At 46.7% G+C, this 16569-nt stretch overlaps 1 protein-coding gene across 1 annotated transcript; it reads left to right on the top strand.

Moving 5' to 3' along the window:
* The first annotated feature begins 7458 nt into the window (after positions 1 to 7458).
* On the top strand, positions 7459 to 15281 carry LOC309375277 (trypsin-like). Its single transcript, XM_081920932.1, has 5 exons — positions 7459 to 7931; positions 9372 to 9531; positions 11713 to 11966; positions 12858 to 12994; positions 15084 to 15281. The coding sequence occupies exons 1-5, from the start codon at positions 7883 to 7885 to the stop codon at positions 15234 to 15236; spliced, it is 753 nt and encodes a 250-aa protein (XP_081777058.1). The 5' UTR covers positions 7459 to 7882; the 3' UTR covers positions 15237 to 15281.
* The last annotated feature ends 1288 nt before the right edge of the window (positions 15282 to 16569 follow it).

The following is a 16569-nucleotide window of genomic DNA, read 5'->3' as shown; positions in this document are numbered from 1 at the left end:
GATTTATTGCCATATTCTACCAGCCATTGGGAGGGGTCGCTATTGTGTTGTGGCATTGCCTCTCCTTGGATTCCCTAGCACTTTGTGTGCCTCAAGGTTATTTACGTACAAAAAGGACCCACAACAAAATGTTGCCGTGTGTGGAGTGCTCCCTCTTCAGGATTCTAGCCACTTCATTCCATTCCCTCTTCGCCCCAGTTGTGTTGCCCTCAACAGGCAGTAGTCATTCCACATTTATGGAGCATGCTCAGTCCTCAATGAGCTCGGGGTGGCAATAGGGTTTATCTATTTTAATACGACTAAGCTACCTTTCTGGACCAAGTTCGCACAAGGCAGAGAACAACATACAAGCATAAAATGACAATGCTGTTATAATAAAACTTTGCCATGAAAATCACACAAAACCCCAAGGATACAATAAAATACAACTCAACCACACAAAACAAGGGTTGCCAACCTTTCAGGGGCCTAGGGGCCCATTTGGAATTTTGAGGAAGTGCCATGAGTATCAGTCACAAAATGGCTGCTGAGGGGGTGTGGGGTAATAATAATAATAATAATAATAATAATAATAATAATAATTTTATTATTTATACCCCATTCATCTGGTTGGGTTTCCCCAGCCACTCTGGGCGGCTTACAACACATAAAAAATTGTAAAACATTAGGCTAAACACAGAACAAAACTTCATACATTTAAAACTTCCCGATACAGTGTTGCCTTCGGATGTCTTCTAAAAGTCAGTTAGTTGTTTATTTCCTTGACAGCTGGTGGGAGAGAGTTCCACAGGGTGGGCACCACTACCGAGTAGGCCCTCTGTAACCTCACTTGTCGCAGTGAGGGAACTGCTAGAAGGCCCTTGGAGCTGGACCTCAGTGTCTGAGCTGAACGACGGGGATGGAGACGCTCCTTCAGGTATACTGGGCCAAGGCCGTTTAGGGGTTTAAAGGTCAGCACTGACATTTTGAATTGTGCTCGGAAAAGTACTGGGAGCCAATGTAGGTCTTGACACAAAATAGTGTCAATTGTGCATCTCATGAGAGGGATCTCTGAAAAGTAGGGGGTGGTCTGCAAAAAGGTTCTTGATGCCTAAGGCAGAAGTATTTTGGAGTTCACATGGACAAAGAAGACCACCAACATTGTACTTTAATGGATTTTATGAGCAGGGAGAGGAAAATAAGGAACAACACAAGAGGAATCACAGAACCAGAGAACTGTAGGTTTGGAAGGTACCCACCGAGGGTCATCTAGTCCAAACTCCTGCAGTGCAGCAATTACAGGAATCAGAAAAGATCTTACAGCCCCATCTGTTGCCCAAGAATCTCTTTCCCTTCTTGGGCAGGCAACAGGTTGAACACCTTACAGGTGGAATGTGCAGCACTGGTGTCAACATCACGGCTTGCACCATGAGTCCAACTCACCCTTTGTGGCCTTGGTCCTTATATATTATCTAGGAGTGCTGACAATACTTTAGCTCCCATGCCGGGGGTCACCTCCCCGTGACCTTCTCTAAGTTTATGTATGGCAAGTTCAGGTGAGTAGTCATGGCCAACAGTGAACTACAAAGTAATGGGACAACCTAGATATTCCCATCCTACGCTACTCAGCGCTTAAAAGTGCTGAGTCACTGTTTTATGACTCACATTTGAGCCTAGGTAGCCCTAGCTCTAAGGGACACAACTACCGGCCAGGTGGCCTTTCTAGTATAGATGTTGTTTCTAGGAAGCTGTGATTCATGCTTAAAGAACTCTACAGAGCTGGACTATTCTATCTACCAGCAAGTGCTAGGTACAGGCCTGAACACCTTTGTGGGACATCCAAAGGGGTACATAGTACATAGGCAGTACTGTAGCATGCACATACGTAGAATTACCATTCATACCTTCCACCAAATAGCCAGAGGATGTAGGCATCTGCCACACCGACATTGGGAGCAGATCCAGAAGGCACCTTCTAATGAACTCATGGAGAACATTTATGATGGAAGCTCTAGTAGATGCTAATATTGGATCTGCAAAAAGAAAAAAAAAGGATTCTGTTAGCAGATCTTAATGCGCATGTTGGAGCTGGGGAGATGCTCTTCATATAGGAGAATGTTTCACTGGCAGAAGAGAGGTGTTTATATGAGCCCAAATCATTCAAACTTTTCTAGGCCAAAGCCACCATTTTGAATTGGATCCAGGGGGGAGTGGTAGTCAATAGAGCATTCTAAGACAGGTGTAACAAACTCTCATTGGCCTATGCCTGTCAAAGGATGGGCCACAGCAATATTTTCAAGTTTCCAGACAGTCTTCAAGGGCAGCCCCACCTTTGTGCCCTCTAAGCCATGCCTAGAACAACATATGTGAAAATAAGAAAGCAGTGCATGGGAGATCCATCAAGTCAGACTCATACCCTGGGAATGTGCAGGGCTGGCATGTCCATTTTGTAGATGGGACAGTGGTTCCGGGTGCCAGCCCTAAAGATACCTTCTGCTGCTTTCCTCGGTGGTTTGACCTTTCTAGAGCCTGAGGTCTATCCAGACTTGTTTGGGCGGCGTGGGCTGCAATTACCTCGCAACCACCACTGCACTTAGCTCATGCTTTGTGTCTGGCAAGAAGTCTGTCTGGGCTGGTTGTGAAACCAAAGTTTTGCTGCCATAGGGAAGGGAGCAATTAAGGGAGAAGGCAGCGCAAGGGAATTGCCCTGAACCTAGGTCTAAAATGGCACAGCAAGCTTCCAGATGGGGCAAGGAGTGAGTGGCTACACAAAGCTGCACAAGAGTGTATACATTTGACCATAGACAGCCTGCCCTCACCCATAGGAATGTAGGGATTTGCCGTGTACCAAGTCAGAAATTGGTCCATCTAGACCTCTGTTGTCTACACCAGCCTTGCCCAACTTGGTTGCCCCCTCCAGATGTTTTGGATAGCTCCCATCATCCCCAGCCAGTATGTCCTTGTTGCAGGCCCAAACATCTGGAGAGCACCAGGTTCAGGAAGGGTAGCATAACCCTGAAATATGGGCCAGTGTTGTTGTCCTGGCATGTTGGGTGTTTTCAGGAAAATCTTTAGTCCACCTAGGCCTTGTCACCAGCTCACCACCCATCAGATAAATTGTAGACCTATTCACTGATGTTAGTATGTATGCTTCCTAACTTACTTACTCCTCTGTGCACCACTGGGAAAATTCCTGTGGGCACCCATCCCTCTAAGGTCAAACAAACACACACCCGGAATGCGCAACTATTTTTTAAAAAAGACATAATCTTAATAGGGAAACTGTGTTGCTGTGTCCCTAAATAACTTTTTTTAAAAAACTGAAACAAGTTGGGCATGCCACTATTTATAAAGACATTCTACTATTTTACAAAACTCAAATTATTGGAACCATTTTGAAGCAGACACTTTTTGTGTCTTCTGTGGTACAGCCCATTTTTATACCTTTGCTACATCCAGTGTTGTTAAAATCTCTGCAGTAACTCAGATGCAGGCTTATATAGCAGCAGGCCACCCCCATACTGTACAAAGAGACCACATGTTTGGTAAGTTAGAAATTATTTACTTACAAACTCTTCAAAGGTCAGAGTCATGGGCTTTTTTGTACAGCAGAAAGAAAATTTAGGTAATAAACTTAGGTTCCAAAGTAGTAAATATTTCTAAATTATTTGTATAAAACCACAAAGATGGCTGACTCAAGCCACATGGTCTAAGCTTGGTTCATATATTCAAATAGAATTTCCTGGAGCATCCAGCTTTGACCTCCTTCTTGGTATGGTTCAAAAAGCGAAAAGTGAAAAGAACAAAGGCTGGATGACCCTTCCCAAGGTGGAGTGTGTGACCTAGCTAAGCCTGGCAGGACAGCTAACTCTATGTTCTTAACCCCTTCATGCATTAATTACTTTTAAGGATATTGGTTATATGAGGCCTCTTACCCCACATTCAGGCCGGTGGGCACATTTCGCTTTTTAAGTGAGTGCTTTTGGTCATGTCTCTCTACTATCCGCTGGATCAGTTCCCTACAAGGGTGGGGGGGGGGACATATGCCAAGTTTAAAGCATAAATAGGTGCAGAAATTGCCAGTGTTTGCTTATACGTCCCATGTTGAGAGCAGAACTAATTCAACTGAATATGATCAGAAATCACAGCTGTTATCATTTTCAGTCTGCAAACAATCTGTAATTATTTATGTCCCACCCACCCCCACCCTGGCCACCGCCATGTTTCCTTTGCACTGAAATGAATGGGTTGGAATAATGTAACTGTAACTTAACTTACATAATTTATATAATCAGTTCCACAAATTGCATAATGTTCACTGTTTACATATTTAATTCCATAAATTGAGTAAGTTAAGCAAGTTATGCTGACAGCGAGACAAAGAACATAATTTCTGGCAGAAGACAAACTGCAGCAGAACAGAAACGGTGATGCATGTGACGGAGACAGGGTGGGACAGAAAACAGTGCTTTTTTACATCCCTTTCTCTGAGACAGGCAGCTTCTCATGGCATATTCACCTAAAGCCCATTGTGGCAAAATTGGGGCTCCTTTGATTTAACATGACCGCAGTGTTGTGAGGTCAGATAGGCTGCTAGCCAGGGCTGGCACCAACACCTGGTATCTTTGGACAGTTGACAAGTCCCAGCCCTGAAATGTGCCCTGAGCTCCCTTCCCTTTAATTCCCCACCCTGATCTGGTGCTCTGTGCAATGCTGGGCTCTGCATTTCAAATTGGGTTCCTTTGGACTGAAAGGTGAGCTAAAAGCAGCCTGACTGAACAATGAATTAATGAAACCAACCACAACTTTCCAAGTGAGGAACTTTCCGCAAAGCAGGTTCCATTCCCGTGATCTGTGTTTTTAACTTACGCAGTTCCTTGGGCTTGACAGAAAATTATCACCAGCTCTGTGCATTTACGCTTTTCAACCCAGTTAAAAACTAAAGCGGCAAAGACCTGTCGTGGAACAATAGAGGGGAGGCTGACACTAATCTCTCTCTTTCTAAGGCCCTTCCCAGCGACCATTGCTCAATTTGCAGCCTTATCCAGCAAAGAGGAGGGGAAATCCTTGTAATAATAATTAAAGGCTGACACCTCTTCATTAGGAGGAGTGCCTAGAAATTAACAATGGCAGATGAGGCGTCTGAGGCCCTGTAAAGGCATGTGGCGGATGCAGGCACAAGTCGTGAAGAGAAGCGTTGGCCCTGTTGGGACGGGAAAGTATACAGCAGTTGGGAAGAGCTCCGAAGTGGGACTTGTGTGGACCAAGGCATCAAGGAATCTGCTGGATACAAAACTAGTCACACATGGTGATGAATACTCTTTAGCACCCTGCTCATTAAAGTAGAACCAGCCAGGCGTTGTTGGCAAGCATCAGGCCACAGTGTTCCTCCAAACCCTCCAGTTGTATCACAGACAGGTAGGTGGGACCGCTCTTTATCTTTCTCAGAGATGGATGTCATCCTTCTGAGTTCTCACCAGAGAAGGTGACTAGGATGCCCTTGTTTGGAAGCAAAGCTTCCCAGTTCATCATGAAAGATTGTGGGCAAGGGGGCTGTCGAAGATTTCAATCAGATTTTTGTTGTTGTTGCAAGTGACCTTTTGATAGAAGGGGCTACTGGAGAGCTCCTTACAAATATACATCTGTTTTTCTATTCTCGTGCTCATCGGAATGGCCCATAAAATGCATTTTGTTTTGTGCCATTTAGTTCTGGTTATACCTATTGATAAGTAACCTGCCTACAAATGCCAGATAGTAATTTTTCATAAAACGTTTCTATGGTAAAGAAGCATGTTTTACTTTCAAGCTGATGTTCAACTAATACCCTTCTTCTTGAGTTTCCATTTCTTCCTATCACAAGAAGAACTTTGTGTGTGTCTGTGTGTGTGTGTGTGTGTGTGTGTGTGTGTGTTTTAAAAAAGTGATGTGAGATTTCACTTTTGAAAGGATGGCTATTTTCCTGTGTCTCATAGAGTTCCCCAGCCAACTGGGAAATATATGCAAGTAAATCTATTTTAGTGTTTTCAATGAAGGGCATTATAGAATTTATTTATTTTTAATCCCATATAGACCAGAACATGCCTCTGAATGACAGCTAGGTGATGATGGACAATATGCCACAACTGTCTCTTATTTACCAGAAAGTAATCCTCTTTCTTGGTATCTATCTCTGGTAAAACACTGCCCACTTTCCTGCCTTTTAAAGAGATGTAAGCCCTCTGACTTACTCCAGGGTGACTTACTCCAGACAGCAGCCATGACTGCTTCCCTTAATGTGAAAGGAAGGTGAGACAAAAACACCTCCTATTGTACCTAGGAATTGGATGGAAATTCAATTCAGTTTGCATTTAAAAGTGAACTTAACAGATTTCCACTTCAAAACTCACACTTTTCCAAAGTTTGAAACGCACTTCTCTAGTAAAGTAAGAGAATGCAAATACTGGGGTAAAGTGTTCACAAAAAAAGTGTTCACACTTTCTAGTTTAAAAATAACATTAAAATGCAATATTGCTTTGCAAAAATGTGTCTATTAGGGGAAATTGCTTTGCTGGCCGAGGGAGCCGATGTTTGTCCGCAGACAGTTTTTCTGGGTCATGTGGCCAGCATGACTAAATGGCCAGCATGACTAAGCCGCTTCTGGCGAATCAGAGCAGAGCACGGAAACGTCGTTTACCTTCCCGCCGGAGTGGTACCTATTTATCTACTTGCACTTTGCCGTGCTTTCGAACTGCTAAGTTGGCAGGAGCTGGGACTGAACAATGGGCGCTCACCCGGTCGTGGGGAGTTGAACCGCTGACCTTCCGATCAGCACCACAGCACCACCCGCGTGTATATTAGAAGTCTGCATTAAAATTCTGCTGAATTCTTGTGAGGATTTGTTCATACAAAATTCACAAACTGATATGGAAATGTGGAGAGCTGACTTATAACATCCTGAATTGGGGTGGGGGGTGTATTGTCAAGGATCATTTGGATGACCTTGAACTATGAACTTAACATGAACCAAATTAGTTTGCTTTGTAAAGGGATGGTGGGAATCTGGAATCAGTTCCTTTTTCGACATGTTGGACTTGAACTAGTTAAAACAGGCTTTCTAAGCTCTGAAAATTGTGTGCTCTGCCAACAATTGGTGTCCTTCTCCCTTTGAGGCTTGAGGTATCGCAGTGAATTTCACACCTAGGCAGAAATGTGAATTCAGGTATCTCTACATCCTAGGGATGGTGACTATATTGCTGGACTACAACTCCCATCATCCCTTACCAATGGCTGCAAGGGCTGGTGGAAATAGGAGTTCCAGAATATCTGGAGAGCCACTGGCTCCCCATTCCTACTGTACCTGTGGGGGTGGCCCAAAGGGCCACAATAAATGTGATAATGTGTACCTCTGTAAATCCTTGAGTTTGTGTCTAATAGAGAAGTTATGGTAGCCTGTTACTTTATGAAACTGATGATTTTGCACGTTGCCACACACACAACCGCCCCCCTATTGGGGCAGAAATACAGCTAATATGTGAATCACAAAGATACAGCTCAAAGCTAGAATGTAAGTTGCTACATGGTGCAAATGGCTGCCCAACATGCATACTAACACAATGTAATAGAACATGGTGGGAATCAGAACGTAATCAACATAAATTGCCATTGCAATTTATGTGTATGTGTATTAAACATGAAATGAGATAATGATGTATATGATTGGTGAAAATTGAAATGCTTTGTTTGAAATTTTATAAATACCACTGCCTGGACAACCAGGCAGGGTTGCAGTTTTGTGGGACGATGTGACTGTAACCTATTACCCACTATCCACAAACACTACCTTGGCTGTCTGTGACCATTTGCTCTGCATGTCTCCTCAGCAGGTCTACTGACAGACAGGCCCTTCACAGTCTCATGCAGTGACATGACAGCCATGGAGATGGTTTCACTGGCACTGCTGTTGGTGTCAGGAGGTAAGAGTGTACAAACATGTTTCCAAAGCCAGTCACTGTTCTAAATGGAGATTTCAACCTCAGGTAAATGACAGTGCACATGAAGCATGTTGCTCAGATGTACATAGCATATGCCAAGTCAGATCAGTAATGTCAGCACTGACTAGCAGCAGCTCTCCAGGATTTGAGGCAGGAGCGCCGCCCAGCCCTACCTGGAGACGCACTATTTGAGCCTAGGACCTTGTTTCACTGAGCACTGGTGCAGCTTTCCTCAGCCTCAGGGCTGCATTACCTGGTAGGCTACCTTCTAGGGGCCATATTGCAGTGGTTGGTGGGTGGGGCCAGAAGGAAAAGTGGGTGGAGCAACAAATGTTAGTTTACTCACACATCACTCTCTGTCCTTCCTCCAGGTAAACAAGAAGCATTGGCAGAGTTCAAGGATATTTTCTAGCCAGGACAGAACATTCCAGAAGGGTGCAAAGCAGGACCAGTGAGAAGTGTGGGCTGTGGAGAAGGGGTGCAGCTGGGAAGCAGGTGTGGCCTGTGGGGAGTCCTGAGGCCCAAATAGAGAGAGCTGCAGAGCTGCATTCACACACACACACACACATACACACACACTCCTGAGGTTTCCCACTCTTTCCATATAACAAGGGTGGAGAACCTCTATCTCACAGGCCATTCATGGCCTGCCGGGGGGGGGGTCTAAGTTGGCCCATAAGACCATTTTTCCCAAGCCATGCCAGTCCACCCATCAGCTGTCCACTCAGCCCATCCACTCAGCCAGCAAGGAACAGAGGCACACAGGCAAACTGAGAAGGATTTAACGCCTGCTCATCAGCTAGTGAGCAGGGGGTGAAATCCTGCTCAGTTCAGCAGCATTCCATGTAAATCCCTCTCTGATTCAGGAAGCGGTTTGCATGGAAACCCCATTAGAAGGATGGGGAGAAAGTTGGTTTTAGCAGCACCTTTCTGCAAGGGGCTTTGACATCCCAACTTTGGGGCTTGTAAGCACCTTGCATCACAAGTCATTGTGACATCAGGTGGTTAATAATAATAATAATAATAATAATAATGTTTATATACCGCCCTTCATCATAAGATCTCAGGATGGTTCACAGAATAAAACTGCCCTGGTGGGCAGTTCTTCTGATGGACGTCGGAGGCCAACAATACCTGCAGGGCCATGGATTCCCATCCCATGGATCTATTCATGCAACTAGCCATGGTAGCTGTGTGCAGGCTCCAAGTTCAGAGGCATCTCTAGGTACCAGTTGCTGGGGATGCAGCAATGGAAAAGAGCTATGGTCTTCATCTTCTTCTGGTGGGCATCCCAGAGGCATCTGATTGGCCACTGTCTGGGAAACAGGATGCTGGGCTCGATGGACCCTTGCCTCTGGTGACGCAGCAGAGCCTTTCTTACTGTCCCTGTTCTTGTCTCTCCACCCCCACCCCGATTTGCAGCGGCTGCGCAGGAAGCGTCACGAATCGTTGGAGGAACCGCATGCATGAAAGGTTTCCAACCTTGGCATGCAGCCATCTATGACATGAACCGGTTCTATTGCAGCGGGGCTCTGGTGACCATGGAGTGGGTGTTGACCGCTGCACACTGCAGACTCCCAGGGTACGCCTTTGCCTCTTTGACCTAGCAGATTGTCAGGCTTCAGGGAATCTGATCCCTCCCACGGTGGCAGCCAAGAAGTAGATAAACAAAAAATAGTTCTTACCAAGTAACTTATTCACTATGGATCCAGAGAGAGACAAAGGATAATGGCGTTGCTCTGAGTGAATTCCCACCCCTTCCGTCTTTCCTGTTCTACGTCACCCCTGTGCCGGCTGGTCTGTGCTTTCTGCCTCTGACTTTTCTGTTCTATTACTCTCAAGGCATGCCTTGTTCAGGGAGGGGAGGAGCATCAGGAATGCTTTCAAGAGACACTGAGTCTGTTCGCTGTCTCTCCCCTGGTCTCCTTCTTCCTGCTGCTCTCCCAATATTTCCCAGCTCCTCCCCTCTGCAGCCTCTGAACTATGCCCTTCTGCAAACCACTGTTCTAAATCTATACTGTCCTCCTGTTTTCAGGAAGGTTCAGGAGGAGGAGGGCGGTCCCCACCATTCTTCCTCATTCCAGCCCCTGACACAGACTGCCTCTAGCAAAATCCCCTCTTCTGCCTAAGGGCCCCTCCAGTTCTCAGTACTGTTGGCACCTGCAAAAAGTTTGGAACAGTCACACTAGTTCCACTTCCAGTCAGTGAATATCCTGTAACTTCCCGCTGAAGCCCCACAACTTTTTATGCCGCAAATGTTCTGGATTCATATTTGTCCTGCTTTTGTTACACAATGTCCCCTCCAGACGGTGATAGTGTGGTTGCACTGGGGAAGCATCATGGAACAAACTAAAGCAGAATGAACTCGCCACTAATCCACAGTGATTGAGGCAAGACCATGTTGCAGAAGACAATGAAACATCAGCCTAAGTGGTTAACAAGTCACAAAACTGCACCATGAACCTTGCTCTAGCTGTAGCAGTTATTGTAAGACAAAATGGATAGTAGCGGTTGCATCTTTTATACTAGGATGAAAAACTTGTTTTGTTTACTGCTACATTTTCTAGAAGATATTATGTTAGGGGCTGGTGCTTGATGGTGGTGGGACTAGAGCCAGAAGTGGGTGGAGTACCCCCTCTTTCTGCCACCCCTTCTCACTCTTTGGCAGTGCACACACCATACATTTAAAGCACATAACTTCTCCCTCCCCCCCCCACAAAAATCCTGGGAACTGTGATTGATTGAGGCTGCTCCGAATTGTAGCTGTGTGCCTGATAAATTATAATCCCCAGGACCCTTAGGGTTAAAAGAATGTATTTAAATGTATGGCGTGTGTGAAGCCTCTCCTCCAGCCTCCTGTCACCTGCAGGAAATTAGACTGAGAGCCACATGAAATTAAGGCAAGTCGCCCACCCAGCTGTCAGGAGCTGGAGTCGGGAGCAGGCCAGCAATAAAACACCCTGTGTCAGTTAACGCTTTATTCAAAGAAACTAAAATAGCACAGGCCTGGTGATCCCAGCAACTCTTCCCAGGTCTTGCTCCAAAGAGGCAGTTGTGAGGACCACTGCTCTCTAAGATTCCTCCTTTGGGTCCTTCCCCAGCAACCTGAGGTGTCTTTATCTTGTCTCTCTTTGCTCTGCCCTCTTCATTCCTCTTTGTGTTCTGGGAGACCAGGAGGAGGGGAGCTGGTCACCTCAGGAGGGGGATATTTCCCTGGCTCCTTCAGCAACCAGCCTCTTGGCACCCCCCCTCCCCAGCCTCTGATTCTGCCTCCAATTCTGGACTGCTCTCTGCCACAGCCTCGTCCCTCTCACTGAACCCTGTTGCCTCTTCAGCTTCCAACACCTCCTCCTCCCAGTCTCCTCCCTCTTTCCCTCTGACCACTCATTGTCATCCCACCAACAATCCTGGGCTCTGAACCTTGTTCCCCAGGGGGTTCCCATGGGGGTTCCCCAGCCAGTCCACAACACCCCACTCTAGACTTTTAACTACAGTGGTACCTCAGGTTAAGTACCTAATTTGTTCCGGAGGTCCATTCTTAACCTAAAACTGTTCTTAGCCTGAAGCACCACTTTAGCTAATGGGGCCTCCTGCTGCCACCGCACGATATCTGTTGTCATCCTGAAGCAAAGTTCTTAACCCGAGGTACTATTTCTGGGTTAGCGGAGTCTGTAACCTGAAGCGTCTGTAACCCGAGGTACCACTGTACTTCTCTTTCTCGCGGATTTCCCAAGTAACCCCCTTTTGCCTTGCTCTCCTGCAGCACCACTTACGTGCGCCTGGGAGTGCACAACATGTTGCGCATGGAGGACACTGTACAGCAAAAGAGAGCGGTCCGGCTCGTGCCTCACCCAAACTACGATTCCGTCAGCAAGGACAATGACATCATGCTGATCAGACTCTCCTCACCAGCGGCCATCACCGACAGTGTCCAGCCCATCAACGTGGCCAGTCAGTGCGTTGCTCCAGGAACGCGGTGCCTTGTGACAGGGTGGGGCAGGACCAGCAGCTCAAGACGTAGGGCCTTCGAATATTTTAAAAATTTTAAGGCAGAGGTGGGAGAGGGGCCATAGGAGCAGCAGGAAAGATTTTGCCACCATACAGATGTGGGTTGTATCGATCAAAGCACGCAATCGATCGAGATCCCTTCAATGTTCCAAAGAATGCAAGCAAAGGCCAAATAATGCCTGCAAAGCTTAGTAGTGCCTCCACGGGCTGGCAGCAGCTCTCCAGGGTTTCAGGCAGCGCACCTCTCAGCCCCAGCTGCAGGAGCTGGAGATTGAACCTGGGGTGTTCTTCATGTGAAGCAGGTGCTCTACCCTGGAGCTACAGCCCTTCTCTTGGAAGCGGCCTTATTGTCAGACTGATTGTCCATCTAGCTCAGTAGTGTCAACACTAACTGGCAGCAGCAAGTCCAGATTTTCAGACCGTGCTTCACAACCCTGCCCTGAAATATATTATCTCTGTGTATGTGTGGTTTGTGTGAGAGAGGGAAGGGTGTGCTTGGGCAGAGAGAGCGGGGAGATAGATGTGTGGCTTTGTATTTGTGGTATGTATGTGTGTGTAAATGTGAGAAATGCCTGTGTGGTATATTTTTCCAAGTACTAGGGAATGCTTCCAGGTGTTTTTTAGATAGCAACAGCATCATTGAGTCTGTGTTTGTGTGTGTGGTGGGTCATTATTACATTATTTCCACATTTGGGACCAGCAGCACATAGCGGACCTCCCATGGTCGCCTTGCCTGAGAGGGAGCAGCAATGACTGTGCACTCTCTAACTTTGTGTCCTGTCATGCTCCTGCGGGCGCCATTTTGTGACTGGCGCCCACCACCCTTTCACAAAATTCCAAGTGGGCTACTGGTCCAAAATGTTTGGCAACCCCTAACCTTGGTAACTGTCATCTCTACAGCAACCATCCCTGAAGAACTGCAGTGTGTTTATCTGCCTATCATCACGCAGAGTGAGTGTGAGGCAGTGTATCCTGATGCCATCACCGAGAACATGTTGTGCGCTGGCGTGAGGGAAGGGGGTGCTGACACTTGCCAGGTGAGGAAAATCCTTCAATTCAGAGGCAACTTAGGGTCAAAGTAGATCATGATTAGCCAAACTACGGCCCGGGGGCCGGATCCGGCCCAATCGCCTTCTAAATCCAGCCTGCGGACGGGCTGGGAATCAGCATGTTTCTATATGAGTAGAATGTGTCCTTTTATTTAAAATGCATCTCTGGGTTATTTGTGGGGCATATGAATTCATTCATTTTTTCCTCCAAAATATAGTCTGGTCCCCCACAAGGTCTGAGGGACAGTGGACCGGCCCACGGCTGAAAAAGTTTGCTGACCCCTGAACTAGATGGTGTGCAAAATGCATTATTGTACGATACAGAGGCGCTGATTTGGGCCCCACGTTATGGGTGCCCAGCGCGGTGTCATGATGTCACGTTAGGACATGCTGTTATTACGTCACACGCCCCACAGCCTCAGAACCTTACTTCCGGCGGCTATGGAAATCCAGTTCCGAGGTCTCACAAGGCCTCGGACAGCATCTCCGAGGTCTTGCAAGGCCTCAGACGTGACTTCTGGGGCTTTGCGAGGCACTGGAAGTTGCGTCAGGGGCCTTGTAGCACATAGAGATGGCACCCCTGGGATGGGAGAGAGAAAGACAGAGGGGAGGTACAATCAGGATCAGCATAATGGCTCCTTTAAAACTATTTTCCCCACAGTATAAACATTCCAAGCCAGCGCTGCCGTTAGGCAGAGTGAAATGAGGCAATGAGCAGCTCGGAGGTGTTGGGAGGACGAGAGTCCTGTGCCACCATGCCTGGGGCAGCCCATCCCAATTCACCATATGAAATGGAAAGGTGCCACTCCCTGCCCCACCTGTGCTGTCATTCCCCCCACAACTATTGCCACCACCAGACTGCCCTCCCCCCACGCCAAACTCAGCAAGAGCCGAAAGTCCAACAGTAACTGGAGTGCACCTTGTTCACATTTTGCCTGTTTCCTGCTATGGTCTTTATTTTCTCTAGTCCTTGTTCGGACACCTTGTTTCTTGGGCCGTACTTTTCGCCACCTGCTTTCCGTCTGTTCCAAAGTGACTTTCATGTAATTGCTTAATTTTACAAGATGTTTTAAGCCCGGAACTGGCTGAGGACAGTAGAGGCTTGTGTGCCCGTGGCTGTGTTACAGCTTCTGTGAGCTGCTAAGACCAAGACTTTTTCTGTGTTTAAACACCCCGGAACTGCCACTTCATGTTTAGTTTTGATAGCCAGGACCTGCAGCAAAATGCTGTGGTTTGGGACTGCTCCAGTTCAGGGTTTCAGCCAGCCATGCCCACTCCTAGGATACTCCATTCCAGTTTACTCTCTCCACTCCTCCACTGCCCACCCCACCACCGGCAACAGATACTGCACATTCTATGGCCACTGAACATGCTCAGTCTTCACTGGACTGTTTTAGGGTTTGTTCAGGGTTTCTGTCTCTTTCAAGGTTTTTCCCCTGAAGTCTTTTTTTTTTTTTACTTTTACAAACCTCAAGGTGGAGATGGGTGTATCTGTGGGTATCAGTTTCACTCAGTTGCTAATTTTTCCACTCTTAAGTTCAGTACTCCACACTTTCAGATCAACTCGTGACTTAGAAAATAAATATCTTCAAGAACAGTCATCAACATTTTAGTGCTGATGTTTGTATGCAGTGTTGCCTGATATAAGCATTTTTGCAAACCACATTTCCCTAATGTGGTGCATTTTGTATGGTATTTTCACTAAGACATGGATTTATATGTACACCTTGCTCTGGTATATGCATTTTTGTACACATGACAAAATTTGGAGATACGTAATCTCCAGAGATGCCACATGATGACTGTGTACAGGATACTCTTTCTTTCTTTCTTTCTTTCTTTCTTTCTTTCTTTCTTTCTTTCTTTCTTTCTTTCTTTCTTTCTTCTCTTTCTCTTTCTCTTTCTCTTTCTCTTTCTCTTTCTCTTTCTCTTTCTCTTTCTCTCGCTCTTTCCCAGGCACTCGCTTCTTCTTAACAGAGATCTGAACAGATTGCTTGCAAAAGTCACTTGAAATTAAGCCAAAGATGAAATGTTCTATTAAGACTTCACATGGGGGTGGGATTTTCTCCCTGTGCAGGGCGATTCTGGGGGACCCCTCATCTGCAATGAAGAACTTCAGGGCATCGTGTCTTGGGGTCCAGAGGTGTGCGGCCAGCCTGGGAAACCTGGTATCTATACTAAGGTCTGCAACTACGTTGGCTGGATCCGGGAGGTGATACAGCGCGGGTGACGCCAGCTCAGAGACGAAGCGCACAAATAAAGCATAAGAAATGAACTCAAGTCTGCATCTCCCTTGTTCTCTCCCCCTCACCCCAGTGCACAAACATTATCCCATGCCTTTTCCGCTTCCTGTGCCTACATGGATGCATGCCGACCAGGCCAGTGATCAATGAGGTTGGGAGCATGCTGAGACTAACGATGGCCCATTGAGGGGCCGTCCTGTGTGGGAGGCTCACCCTGCTGCCAACTTTCCCCAGGTGCCGAAGGCAGATCACAAATTGCAGAAGGTTCCAGGAAGGCATAAGGCAGGGGTGGAGAAGCTCAGGCCTGGGGAACAAATGCCTCTTTTTCTCCAAGCCTCTTTTTCTGGCTCTCGGGTCTTTGCCCAGGCCACACCCTCTCCTTAGCCACACATTTCCCCCCGGGACATTCACCTCACCAGCCCTGCTTCATGCCCTTCTGGAATGCCCGAGAAAAAAACACACCAAGAACTCTGGACAATATAAGTTTCAGCACTGGGAGTGGTCCCTACTTCTTGAATTCCCAGCTGGGTGTGTCCTTGCCCTCTCATTCATTCATTCATTCATTCATTCATTCATTCACCAATGGCGGAAACAGGGGTCTCCTAACAGCTCTCAACAAGCTAAGCAAGCTATCTTCCAGGACTGTTTAAAAAGGTTTGATACTGTTTCAGAAGAGGGACACGGGTGGCGCTGTGGGTTAAACCACAGAGCCTAGGGCTTGCCAATCAGCAGGTCAGAAGGTTCGAATCCCCGCGACGGGGTGAGCTCCCATTGCTCAGTCCCTGCTCCTGCCTACCTAGCAGTTCGAAAGCACGTCAAAGTGCAAGTAGATAAATAGGTACCGCTCTGGCGGGAAGATAAATGGCATTTCCGTGCACTGCTCTGGTTCGCCAGAAGTGGCTTAGTCATGCTGGCCACATGAGGCGGAAGCGAAATGAGCGCCGCAACCCCAGAGTTGTCAGCAACTGGACCTAATGGTCAGGGGTCCCTTTACCTTTACTGTTTCAGAAGTGCAGTGCAGGATTAAAATCAGAAGTGTTGTTATTGGATTAATCAAGATTATGAAAGCAGGAAGAAATAAGAGTTTTGTAACCTGAAATCAAGTACACGGGAGGTCATTTCAAATTGATTAATTTGGTTTTTGAATAATTGTCTCTCTCTCTCTTTTTTTTTTTTGGATTGTAATTTGGCAATGTGACAATGTGGCTTTTATTGGAATTGTATTAAAGATTAATAAAAAAATATTATATCAGAAGTGCAGTGCAGATGGGGCCTAAGCCACGTCCATTATTTTGAATAGGTCTGCTCTGAATGCAGCCA

Source organism: Podarcis melisellensis (genome assembly GCF_964234715.1).
Source record: "Podarcis melisellensis genome assembly, chromosome: 8".
Lineage (NCBI taxonomy): Eukaryota > Metazoa > Chordata > Lepidosauria > Squamata > Lacertidae > Podarcis > Podarcis melisellensis.
This window is presented reverse-complemented; position numbering and strand designations above follow the sequence as displayed.

Coding starts and splice junctions, on each gene's coding strand:
- LOC309375277 (XM_081920932.1), top strand. CDS start 7,883: ATGACAGCCATGGAGATGGTTTCACTGGCACTGCTGTTGGTGTCAGGA. Junction 7,932..9,371: donor ACTGCTGTTGGTGTCAGGAG/GTAAGAGTGTAC, acceptor CCCGATTTGCAG/CGGCTGCGCAGGAAGCGTCA. Junction 9,532..11,712: donor GCACACTGCAGACTCCCAGG/GTACGCCTTTGC, acceptor GCTCTCCTGCAG/CACCACTTACGTGCGCCTGG.